The sequence below is a fragment of the Gouania willdenowi genome, chromosome 22 (assembly GCF_900634775.1).
Source record: "Gouania willdenowi chromosome 22, fGouWil2.1, whole genome shotgun sequence".
Classification (NCBI taxonomy): Eukaryota; Metazoa; Chordata; class Actinopteri; order Blenniiformes; family Gobiesocidae; genus Gouania; species Gouania willdenowi.
In genome coordinates this window covers 10120609-10134172 of record NC_041065.1, presented here as the reverse complement: position 1 = coordinate 10134172, position 13564 = coordinate 10120609, and the positions used below count along the sequence as shown (strand labels likewise).

At 38.7% G+C, this 13564-nt stretch overlaps 1 protein-coding gene across 1 annotated transcript; it reads left to right on the top strand.

Annotated features, from left to right (window-relative positions):
- The first annotated feature begins 4002 nt into the window (after positions 1-4002).
- On the top strand, positions 4003-10396 carry LOC114456595 (syntaxin-11-like). Its single transcript, XM_028438465.1, has 2 exons — positions 4003-4121; positions 8856-10396. The coding sequence occupies exon 2, from the start codon at positions 8858-8860 to the stop codon at positions 9719-9721; it is 864 nt and encodes a 287-aa protein (XP_028294266.1). The 5' UTR covers positions 4003-4121; positions 8856-8857; the 3' UTR covers positions 9722-10396.
- The last annotated feature ends 3168 nt before the right edge of the window (positions 10397-13564 follow it).

Sequence of the window (13564 nt, the reverse complement as noted above, 5' to 3'; positions counted from 1 at the left end):
TAAAGCACATTGAGTTGCCTTGAGTATGAAATGCGCTATACAAATAAATTTGCCTTGCCTTGCCTTGCCTTATCAAATATAAAATTCATAATAAGAAAGAAAAACCAGCTTTTAGCCAACTAACAAAATCAACATCATAAACACCATTAAAGAAACAAAAACAATTATTTTACATAGCCTCCATACTCTCCAAAAGAGATATATCTCATGGCACGGCAGCACATCCGTTGTTTGTGTTGGAAACACGGAGAAAATGGCAACAACAACTCAGAACAGCCTCAGTGAGGAGCATCTACAAAGTCAATCCTACCTTTTGTTTCATTCCCTGTGAAGGGTATGAAACATTTTCTGACCTTACCTTTGCTGAAGCTCTGGTAACTCATGTGTTGGTCTCCCATCTTTTAAAAGCTGTTGTTAATCCTCAAAAAAAAGTTTCTTTATCGTCTCTAGCGCTGTCATCAGCAGAGGACAGAAATACTTCTATTATTAACCAAAACAATCATTGTAAGTAACTCATCTCATTTACACACAGTGCAGCTGTACCAGGAAATAGCACTGTTTAGTAATTTGGGCTATGAAAAGCACAAAATGCGGACACTTTCAAACTTATAGGTACTGTAGGCTATTGGAAATGGAAAAAAACATAATTTATAATTATATCTACCTATAAAAGCAAGGGAGGTCTGTGTGGATGTGTGGATGTGTGTGGAGCAAATATCTTCCCGACCCGGTGCCAGTTCGACCTGAAACTCGGTCAACGGGTTCCAAATACCCCGAGTGTGTGTATTATAATTAAAACAAATAATCAAAATATCAATTCACCCTTGGGTAGGCATTGCCTACCTTGCCTACCCTGACGGCACGTCACTGTCTGGTGTCCTTCGTGGATTTGAACAAGGACATCATTGCTCGTTGATGCTGAGATCACAAGTCGAGTGTCTTTAAGCAGCAAATCGTCTTTTACTGTGAGAGTAGCTCGCTCTGCCCAGTAATGTTTCAGCAAAGGTTTTTGTTTCATATATGTCGGCCATCCTTCAGTACACAGCTTAATTACCTTAGAAGAAATGCTGTCTGCTTTCAGCTGCTCTTTCAGAGTTTCTGTGTATGTAACACTGACTGGTAAGGTTTCCATTATATAGTCTACATATATGTTTGTACTCTCCAACAGCTCTTGATCTTTTGAGGTTATGCCTGCTTTTATAGGTGCACGAGACAATGTGTCTGCGGTCCAGAGTCGTTTTCCTGGCACATGCACTATGTCATACGAGTACCTCATAATCCTCATTCTGAAGTATCCAAATGTTGTGCTCCCAATAGCGAAACAAGTGGCTTATGGTCTGTCCATCCATCCATCCATCTTCTTCCGCTTAGCCGTTTCCGGGTCGCGGGGGCAGCATCCTCAGTAAGGAGGCCCAGACTTCCCTCTCCCCGGCCACTTCCTCCAGCTCTTCCGGGGGCACCCCGAGACGTTCCCAGGCCAGCCGAGAGACATAGTCTCTCCAGCGTGTCCTGGGTCTTCCCCGGGGCCTCCTTCCGGAGGGACGTGCCCTGAGCGCCTCACTATGGTCCTGACCCCATATCAGCAGGTCGTCAATGTGGCACACAACACCTTCCTCGGCACGACCACCATGCCGACACACCAGTCAGTCGGCCCTTCCACCCGGCTGATGACACCAAGCTTTTCTATCCGCTGGAGCTCCTCCTTAACTTTGCCTACCAGTGGTAGTGGTATTCTCCTTGGAGCTTTCAGGGAAAATGGCACAGCATTTGGTTTCAGTTTGATATCATGAGTGGTTCACTTCTCCCCAGCCCCCCACACATGAAATGACCAGGATCGTTATCCGGCTTCTGCAGAGCTTGATGATGAGTTCATCATTTAAATCTATGTCTTTCACAAACAAAAAACATGGTCCCCAAACTTTCTTAAAGAAGTCTGACTTCCCTCTCTGCACATATGTTATTTTTTCCAGAGGTAAAGCTGTTTACATCTGCCTAATCCAAAAAGTAAGTTTTGGTTAGATGTTGTATGTATCTGGCTGGAAAGGCCTATATGTGCCAAACACAAGAAAGCTACAGACAATCATAATGATTATAATAAGCAGGATGTATGATACATCACTGACTGTCCGTGAAGTCGTAGGCAGGTTAAACAGGAAGTTGGAATTTACTTGGCAAAAACACTATTAAAAGAACAGAACTAAACAACTATTTATTTATTTTAAAGTATTAATTATCTCAAAAGGTATTTGAAAATATAAATTACTTAGTTATTTACCAAAACTCAACAAATAACCAACATCAAATGCAAGTAATAATTACTTAACAAATGTATGCAGCATAACCTTTGTGAGAAAGGTTGGTTTTACCCTGCTGATGATTTGTTGTTCAGTTGATTTTTTTGTTTTGCTCTTTTGTTATTATTACTATTATCATCATCATTATCAGCTACTGCATTTATTTTGATTGCAACCAATTTTGTAGTTTTGTTGAATAAATGCTTTTTCTTTTGACTAATAAGTTGAATTTTCCCACCATTGGGACAAACAACGGTATTATCTCATCTGTCTCATCACAATTCAACCTAACTTGTTGTAACTTCATGTTTTCATCACATATTAAAGGTACAGTCTTGTTGAGCAACAGTTTTTGCTACAGCCTACTGAGTGAAATGGTTCTTCCATCCTGAGAGTAATAAATATATTATCTATTCAGAAAAACTTTGTTGCAGCTGCAATTCTGTAAAAATAAAGACCAATCCCCACAATTCGGTCTGAATGGGAAGAACCAATCAGATGCCTTTATGCGTGCACACTCTAAATAGGGCTGGGTGATTTTGCCTAAAAAAAATCTCAGATTTTTTAAAGAAAAATTCAAGCTTCAATTTTTTTTGTTCTGAATGCACTTAAAAATGACTGCAGACATCAGATATATTGTCAAAAGTGCAACTTTATTGCTGTGATTGTCCTCAAAAGTTAAAATGCATAAAACAATCCCCAAATAAAAAGTAAATGAGTCTCTGTCATTCAACTATTTCAAGCTTTAACCCAGGTTTAAGCAAAAGTGCAACAGCAACTTCACAGCAGCTTCAATTTTCTGATTAAGAAATCATAAAACTACATATTTTATGACATATAATATTACAATTTAAAAAATAATAAACTCTTCCCTTAACATCTCAGCATAGTGTGAATAAAATATTAAACATGCCTGTGGCACACATATAGCCTACTCAAAGGGTAAACAAATGTAAACAAAGAGGGGGCGGGCTCACATCGCGCTACGGTAACCCACAAGGACGGAATGGGAAAAAGTCCGGAAAAACTGTGGTGAAAAAAAAAAAAAAAAATGGTGTGGGGTGTGGCTTTATGTAAAGCCCTACTAGGAGCATGATGGAGAGGGTGGAGCTTACAGAAGGTCTCCCTAACTCAAATTTTGCTATAGTTTCTTGAACATGAAAACCTGCAAAACCAAGCGAAACACTGAATATTCAGTTCTAACAGGTTAAAGCGGTGGCGTCCTATTTCATACAAATATTTTAGCCTTTTCAACTCATGCAAAAGACTGAAAAGCACTTATGAGAGTCAAACCTAAAGTGACTTAAATTCGGGGAAGTACATGGAAATAGAAATGGCTCGTCACTTCTGAAGCCTGTGGAAAGCCATGTGTCACACATCCACCTACAGTAAAACTAAAACTCGACTGCAACTAAAAACTAATATGAAAACTTCCTCTTTTTTCTTTTCTGCTCCTCTGTGTCTGTGACTTCAGTTCTTGATCTTATCTGAGTCATTTGCCGTTTTCACCACAATCATCTGAGAACATTTAATCACTTGATCTTTGTAGTCATAAAAACAAGGTTAAAACAAACGCAGGTATGTGTGCTATTTGAAAACAAATGCATGGTCAGGTATGACACAAGAGCATGGAATACACTTCTATTGTACTTGGTTTCACCTCTCTGTACAAGAGGAATGCAGAAAGTTTTGTTTTTGAAGATGAATTCAAGACTTTGTTACACATCTTCTAACAAACACTCAGTATTTCTGTCACTGCACTTCTTTGACTGAGCATCCATGTATTAGATGTTCTCAAGCTACAGAAGATCCTGCAAACTACTTAAGGTAACTTTAAATCTTTTTCTATATAATGTACTGATATATTAATAACAGTATGTTGGCAGAGTTTTTTTTCTAAACTCTGGGGAGGCTTCAGATATGCACTGCAGCATAGCATACACAATTTGAATAAAGTTGATTTTACAATGGAACAACAAAAGTTCATAAAAAGGTGGATTTTGTGTCTTCCATGTTTTTAGAGCACACAGTTTTCACATTCTTGAACTGTTTCATTTCTATTTGGAAACTTGTCCAAATAGTTTTGAGCCATATTAAATGTCCAGGTGGATCAAAAACATTCATCTAGGATTACTTTTTACAAAAAGAGTGGGAAGCACTCACACTTTTCATGCACAAAAATCCAAACAGAAGAGATTTCACCTCTATTTATAATGTATGTTCATCTTTAACCCATACCTCAAGAGTATTTTTTTTTTATGTGAGGATAAATAAAACTAAAAACCTGCCCCAAATGTGTTTGCATGTATTATTGATGTCTTTCTTTCTTTTCTTTTTTTGTTAACTCAAAGTAAACAGTCACCATCAGCAACTGGTGATCCTCCCCAGTCCAAAAACTGTTTTGAATCTTTAAAATGCCTAAAAATAAATTAAAAAAAATAGGCCAGAATAGGGGGCCTGGGGGTTGGGATCGGTGGCGTGGTGCGCTGGGTCCTTGGCTCCTTGGGGCCTTCTCGGGTGTGTATGGGGGGGCAATGGCTGCCTCTCGGCTTGGGATCTTGGGGGCGTTCGGGGGGCTGCTTGGCCGTGGGGTGGTCGCCGGGGGCCCCTAGATTTCCCGCTCTTTCTACTGGCCCGACTGCTTCTTCTGGCCCGGGGGCGGCTCATGGGTTTTGCAGTAGCGGTTCTTGGAATTACATTTGTCATGGACGCACTGGCCTCGGGCTGTGGGATAACACTCATACTGGGCTCAACCATAGACACGTTGTTCCCAAATACCTGTTTTATGGAATTTCCACTCACTTCTTCCTCTGCTCACAGCCACCACCATTATTCCTAAGCCGCACACTGGTCACCAGACTGGCTTGATAACACAACAATAAGCACAATATACACAACCACAACCACAAATAAATTCATTTATTTAATTGCAATAATAAAATATGCATTGCTGTTAAAAGATTGCACTTCTTGTAGTGTTAACCTTCAACAGCATGTGCAGACAAGGTAAAAAAAAAAAAAAAAGCCTAAAAATATCTTATTAAAAATATCAGCACATTTTCTTAAATTTATAAACTACGGTCTGACTGATAGACTTAGTCTTTATCTTGCAGACAGTGTCCCATAACAAAAGGCCAGAGAGAACCAAATCAGTGATGACAACTAAAAGCAGAGCCTGCCCGTGGCACAGGCGAATGCTAGGTGTGCCATTCATCTATATATTCATCATATATTTGAAAACGATTTACTGTTGATTCATTCTTAATAGATTTTTATTTTTAATTTTTTTAGGTAACTGTTTTTGATTGGCCCCGCGATCCTGAAAGAAGAAGGAAGCGGGTCATAAAAAAAATGGATTTTTACAATAATAATAATAATAAAATTATTGTTATTATTGGTCACTCAAAGTACTTTACATGGCTTTATTATTTCACTCCGCACATAGTGGTGGTAAGCTGTACCCTTGTTTTCTAAAACTGAATTTACGTTCTTGTGTGAGAATATCTAAAATGGAAATGGAATTTACTTTAAAGGCCAAGAGGTCTAAATTCTGGCTTAGGATGTCAAATTGCTTAGGACCAGGGGTGTCCCGATCCAATAATGATATCGGCTATTGGTCAGAAAACAAATATTGGATTTTATCGAACTGCATCTAAAATCTCTGAGATATATTATATTATATTTATTCAATTGTAGAATAGTGTAGATAGATATTATGTTAAAGGTTAAAATGTATGTAACCAATTGGTTAATAATAAATGGGTCAGTTTTTGCTGACTATTGTACTCTATTTGAGTAACATCACTTGATCAAGAATTTTCTAACAGTCCACACTACAAAATAAGCAATAAAAGTATGTATGATTTGTGCTAATATTGTATTGGATCGATATCGGTATCGGCCAACACCCAAAGACAGCAACATCGGTATCGTATCGAAAGTGGAAAAGTTGTATCGGGACATCTCCACTTAGGACTGGCACCTGCTAAAACCATATTACGTATTGGTATATTGAGTTGTCTCTGTGGCACACTGAGTTACTTTCTAGCAGCAGAAAGTAACAGAACTATCTAGAAATAGTTCAAGTCCCCTTTTTTGTTGTTGCTAATCTTGGGGGTTTTTTCCCTCTTCTTCTATTTTATTGTTTATCTGCTTGGTTTTCTCCCTGTCTCTCTCTGTGTGTGTGGGTCATAGTTTCTTGTACCCCTCTGTCACTGTGAAAGTGTATATATGGGAATACGAAGCATTCCCTCCTCTATCTGGTCTTCCCGATTACCCTCACTAGTTATGGAGTGTGCAAACACTGTTTGCTGGTCCGTTATAGTGTCAACCCTTCCTGTTCCTGTCTGTGTTCCATTGGTTCCTCTTTCAGTCTGTTGGTATTTGGATTATTTTGACGTTTGCCATCGATACTTTACTTAATAGATCATTATTTTTAGATTTTGAGTTTGGAATAATTGTACACTTTTGTTTTTGTTTTGGGGTTTGTGTGTTTTTCATTTTTGCAGGCGGTTAGGACTCAATCTTCCATGCTCTCGTTTTGGCCATTTCCTCACATAATCTGAATATTAAAGTCCCTGTGACCAAATATGACAGCTGATTAGCTGTTCCCAGAGATTCTATTCATATGATTTAAAACTTTATTGATCAGCAGTGATTAAAGGTAACATACTCTATGCAACAGGTGTTATTTTTGTGAAAAACCCAATTTCTATATTTTTTATGATTTGCATGGATTTTAATCTATGAATTCATTATTAAAGATGTCTGACAAAATACACACTTTAGTCATGTCCTGATGCACCCAGATGTTGTATATAGTCACTTCGTGACATGTCTTGACACAAACTGGTAAACAATTAGTCAGTTCATCACTATCTCACATTTCTATTGTGTGCCATAGAACAGTGGTTCCCAACCAGGGGTACGTGTACCCCTAGGGGTACTTGAACACATTGCAGGGGGTACTTGGAAACATTGATGAATCTATTTCCAACATGCTGAGTCATTTGTAAGCCTATTTCAGACACTGTACACTCTCATCCAACATCTTTTCCATTTGTTGACAATAAACAACATTAATGGAATAAACAATATTGTAGCCTTTAATATCCTACTAAATTGTTACTAACATGTCATGCACATTACTAAAAACTGAGGTAAATATATTCTCTGATATACAATAATTGTAATGCACAAAACTGATATTTAGTGTGCGTTAAAAGTACAGGTTGACATTTTCAAACTGTAGGAGATTTCAGTGGCCAACATGTAAATGATACAAGAAAGGTTACTAAATTAGAGTGAAGAGAGGCCTCAGGGGTACATGAAACAGAAAAGGTTGGGAAACAATGCCATAGAATATCCTTCTACATCACCTAATTTGTATGGTGGACAATTATTATAAACCAACATGTATATATATAAAATCTCATCTTTTTCTATCTTCTTCAGGAGAATGTGAAACTGACTGGAACCACTGTGTATAATTTAAAGGCACATAGTGGACTTTTTGACCTAAAAAGTTGACCCATATGAGTTATTTTAAATGATTCCTCAGGCCAATATTCAGCACTTGACAGTATCAATGCTCTGAGTGGGGCTTCCCTCTATGTAAGTTTGGAGAGACGGACCATCTTTGGTTAGGTCATGTGACCTGTAGAATGCCTGGAGAGTGTATCACTTTACGCAGTCAAGTGACCACAGGCTCAGATATACATAGTTCCTACATGACATCACAACACACGGGCATTTTCCGACCAGGCGCCTTTGTTGTGGGCAGCTAAAACGAATTTGGCCTCTGTTTACAGCCAAAAGAGCACAATATGGTAGTTTCATGTTGGGTTAATGGTGCACTAATCGCTGCAATATTTCAGTGACAAGTGGATTCTTTCGTAAGGGAAGTCGACAAGTCAGATCCGTAACTTCGGGATAAGGATTGGCGCCGGAGGTGTCGGGCTGCTCCTCCAGGTGCGGCGCGAGCCCAGCCCTGCTTCCCACCCCAGCTCTTAGAGCCAATCCTTATCCCGAAGTTACAGGTCAACTACTGTCTGCATACACAATCAGAAGACAAGGGAGGCTGGCCCGACTGACTGTTGATTTTTGCGACAGTGCTGCGGCGCTCGTGGCCACTCGGTGCGCTTGACGTGAAAGTTACAGGTCTAGCGCCCCTAGTGGACACAAGTTACACAGTGTGCCTTTAAGAAATATTATATATAAAATGTAATATGACACATTATTCTAAAGGGAAAAACATATATACCGTGCTAAAGGTTGATGGCATTCACAGACAGTGATAGGTAAATGTTATTGTTTATAATTACAGAGTTTCACAACCGTTTGAGGTACACCCTGAACAAAAAGCCATTTATCCAGGACCAATGCAGTCCCTACATTCTCATTGTCAGGGAACAGATATTCATAAATCAATGGCATTTCAGCTTAAAGAAACAACAGAGATTTTAAAACCAAAATGATTTGCAACAATTCTATTTCCCAGTTGTGGTGAAATAATTTTTCCCAGAATCCCATATTATCTCACTTCTCTCTTCCTTTTTTCAGATATGAGAGACAGGCTCACACACCTGCAGCAGGTGCAGACAGATGTGGAGGATTTCAGCACCGTGGAGCTGGACAAACAGAAAGAGAATGAAGAAGTGGAAGAACCACCATCAAATGCAGATCTCGAGCTGGATGGTGTCCTACAGAAAGCCCAAGAGATACGCCTGGAAATCCAGGAGATCCAGAATTACATCAGTGAACTGAAGGATGTGAATTACCAGACATTAAACAGAACCTCGTATCCTCATGTGATGAAGAGGGACTCCAATGTCATCGGTTCAGATGTTAAACGTAGAGGAGAAGCCGTGCTGCACCGGTTGCACATGATGAACAATCTAAGAGAAGAACTGGAGGCTAAGCATGGAAGCTCCGTCCCTACAGTAAGGATTGCTCAAATACAGTACCAATGCCTCAGCAATACTCTCAGGAATGTGATGTTCAGCTACAACGACACCGAGATGAGCCACAGGGAGGCCTGCAAACGGCAGATCCAGAGGCAGATGGAGGTAGTGGGAAAAGAGGTGGGCCAGGAGGAGCTGGAGGAGATGATGAATGAGGAGGTGAACGTGTTCAGCACCCAGATAGAGGGCAAAACCTCCCAATCAGCCTTGCTACAGATCGAGAGCCGACATCGGGAACTGCTGGAGCTGGAGAAGAGAATCGAGGACATTCAGGAGTTGTTCCTGGACGTAGCTGTACTGGTGGAAGAGCAGGGGGCGGCCACTGAAAACATCCAGAAGAACGCCCAAAACACTGACGTGTACATTCAGGACGGCCTTTTCAAGCTGGAAAGAGCCACCGCCTCTGACAAAAACAATCCTTTTAAGAAGCTTTTCTGTGGCTGCTTTCCGTGTTTTTATAACTAAGTTTTTTTACGCTGGAAGATGTTTAACTTTAGAACCAGGAACCAGGAAGATAGACTCAACAAATCAATAAAGGGCTTCAACATGCAATAAACATACAATGGCCAATTATTTTATAGAAGTACTTTTGGATTTTAACTCCTTGCTAACTTGCTACCGTAAAACATATACTCACAGTCAAAAGAAAGGCATCAAGTAGTTCTGATAATATATAGTTTCTTTGTCATTTTTGTTTTTATAATACAACACAACACTTGTGAATTTCACTACTGACGCCAATGGAATCAGTTTGTTCAATTCAGTGAGTCCTTCACCAGCATTGATGTACTCAACACATCAAGTTTATCTCTCGTTAAGCGTGGTATCATGCTAACTTGTAATCATTGTATTTCGCAATTGCTTATGTAGACCTACTGCTCATGCCATTTTGTACAACCTACAAAATGTATTTTATCCAAAATTTAACCATTCACCTGATTTTCCACTTGAATTCCTCAAGATTACTCAAACGCGAATTCCTACCTGAATGAAATTGGTCCAAATAAACACATTTATACTTAAAAGCAGACACAATTCCAACCCAGCTTAAAAAAATAATCATTTTTGGAACTTGATGCATTTCTTTTGACTGTGAGTGTATATTCAGTCATAGGTGTTGTTACAGCAAGTTGTTGTAACCTGGCCAGTGTTTCATATCATATAAGTAGGGGTGGGAACCTCTGGGTACCTCACAATACGATACAATACGCGATACACCGCTCACGATAACGATTATCTCACGTTATGACGATACTGCGATTATCGATATTTTGGTCAGAAATCCATCTACAATAATCTATGACATAACAAGAAAAAAAAGATTTTATATCTCTGAAAGACAATAAATTGAAAAAGTGTCCTATGAACAATGACACTATTTTAGTGCAACATTTCTGTAAATAAATGTCAACAAACCAATGTAAACAAATAAGTATCTGCAATAGTGCTTTCTGTAAACAAAACATGGGGTCTTTCTGACCAGTGACACCATTACAGTGCAATATTCCAGTAAACAATAAATTGGTTCCTTCAACGAACAGTGACAAAATTTCTGTGAAGACGTACCTGCACATTTTAGTGGAAAAGCAGAAAAGGTTTTTTTTTTTTTAAAAAAAAAAAAAAAGATAAATAAAAAAATAAAAAAAAATAAATAAATAAATTTAAAAAATCTATACTTAGCGGGAGCATATCGATAATCCATTGTGCGGAAAAATATCGCAATATATCGCCGTATCGAGAGATTGTCACACTCCTAATCACAAGCTCCTAAAATATGTACATTTATGCCCCTGAACCACCAAAGAGCCTCTCCTGTTACTATGTCACCATATATAGCACATAAAGGCCTTTGAGTTACATCGGGGGACATACTGCAGTTTAATTTTTCAGTTACTAAGTAGGGTTTGTAATATTTGACAAAGAGTAGTTACTAGTTTGCAATAGGTGAAATATTGATACAAAGGACATTTAAATAGATAAATATACTGTACTGACTACTGACCAGTGTCTCTCTTATACATCAATAAATCTGGTTTATCAGTTTAAGATTATCCATAGCAATTTTTGTTTCTATGACATCTTCCATCTTGATTTCCTCAAGAGTTTCACGGTTATACATGGCTTGTATTAAAATCTTCTTATTTAAGAGGGCTGCTCAGTCTAACAGAGGTTAGCAACACTGCCCTGTTAGTAGAAAACATGTTTAGTGGAATCCAACTTTCAGTTATTCTAAAAAGGATCTGAAAGTTGTTGTTTTTTCCAGGTTGTTTCCTCCCACCCTGCAAAAATTTTACGAGAGTTAAAAAAAAATCAAAACATTGAGCCAGTAAATGTGTTTGATGTCTGAAAGCTGAGACAAGCACAGTGGCCTTAACTTTATTTAGTTTTAATAAAAACTATACATAGTTAAATATTTAAACTGTTACCTAATGGAAATCCTTACACAGAAAAATGTGCAACCGCTCTATATACGAGGCAGGAGAGGTTCCAACGCCACAAAGAACGGATAGAGAGGTTCATCTTCTTCATGGTGAAGGGTAGTATATTTTCCAAAAAAATGACAATCAATTTTTTTTTTTTTTACCATTGGTCACTTTTTTATCGATGGTCGACTGATGTGATGTTTTAAGCATTTTTTTTTTTAATCAGTACAGCAATCTCTGTGCATGGCTAATCCTGCACGGGTACATCTCAGGACGTAGAGGTCACGTACTGAGATTGTAAGAGAATCTCAGTACGAAGGTAAACTTAGTATATGACACCGGGAACCCCATGAAGAAGCAGATATTCCGTCTGATCAGATGTTCACACACCTTATTGAAGCCATGCCACTTCTCCTGCTGGTTGAACAGCTTTTGTGCCTCATTTGTCAGCATTCTCTTCTTCATCAGTGTAACTTGATGAGAATGGGTCTGGAATGGTCACCATGGTCTGGTCAGAGCCTTCTCTGTGTGCCCGGTCAATTTTAATTATGCTCCGTTTTGTGTCCAGAGTTTAAAGAAATGCTTTTAGTTTCCTTCTTTAAGTCAAAACCCTGATGCTGACCCATCTTGTTCTGTTCTCCATCTCGTCTGCTTTCTCAGTAGCTTGTGTTTGTCATAAACTAGCAGGTCATTCATTGTAGACACTCGGCTCTCATCTTTGTCCAGCTTTTTAATGCTGTCTTTCACTCTGGTTGTTATTACATCCAGTGCATTCATGAGTTTGGACAACTTCTTCTCTACCATCTTACTGACGCTTTCAGTAACTTCCCAAATCATCTGTGACAAACCTCCATCACCTGGTTCGCCATCATGCTCGTCACCGTCTGGTTTGTTTCTGGGATTTTTCTGAAATTTCTGTTTATTTCTGGACAGAACCAAGTCACATCATTAGAAAGCATAAAAGAGTACAATATTAATATAAATACCAGTCTGTGGTTGGTAAGAATGTAAATTAAGATCAATTAGGGTGGGAGCTTAGCGCTAATCTGATATGTTAGCTCAGTGATGTCATCAACACAGTTTATTCTGCATTTGTTTTTTTCTAACAGGGCCAATGTACATTCATTAACCTGCCCGTAAATGCACCCACAATAACACAGTAATCATTCGGTGTCAAAACACAGAGGCTGACTCAGCTAAATAGTGAGGGAGGCTTGATTGCTACACCTGAGTGCAAAACATGAGGGAGATAATCACTCACAACCCAAACACACTGACAGCACTGGGAGGTGGAGACACGAGTAAGAAGACCTGGTAACACAAAAACATGAAACAAGAAAGTGAAACTACACAGAATTACATCAACTAAGACTTACAGAAAAACTAAAGGAGAACCACAAGGGCTGAAAAAGATCAAAAACATTACAGACCCTGACTATTACAAAAAAGATCCTAAGAACAAGATACACCAAAATCAGTACAAAAAATAAATCACGTTCATAAAACTGAAAAAAACAAAAACATTCATAACGTGGGAAAATATGAATTTAATTAACAATTGGAAAATTAGAGTACAAGTGCCATAGCAGTGTCAAGAGCAAGAGAAACTCCAGACGACAGAGGCTGATGTTTGGTTAAAAAGCATTGTGATTGACAGGTGCTGACCAGGACACTTTGTATCATTTCTAACAATTAGCTTTACACTCGGCGACCAATTTGACATTTAGATTTAGATTTAACATTTACATTTTGTTTTAACATTTACATTTAGATTTTAATTTTCTGTTTACACATCTATCTATCTAACTATAAAGCAAGGAACTTCTGTCTGTCTGTGTGTCTGTCTGCGTGTTCCTCAGTGCATCAGGATCAGACTGACCTGAGA

What these genes read in the sequence shown, in the direction of transcription:
- LOC114456595 (XM_028438465.1), top strand. Translation starts at nt 8,858, where the DNA reads ATGAGAGACAGGCTCACACACCTGCAGCAGGTGCAGACAGATGTGGAG.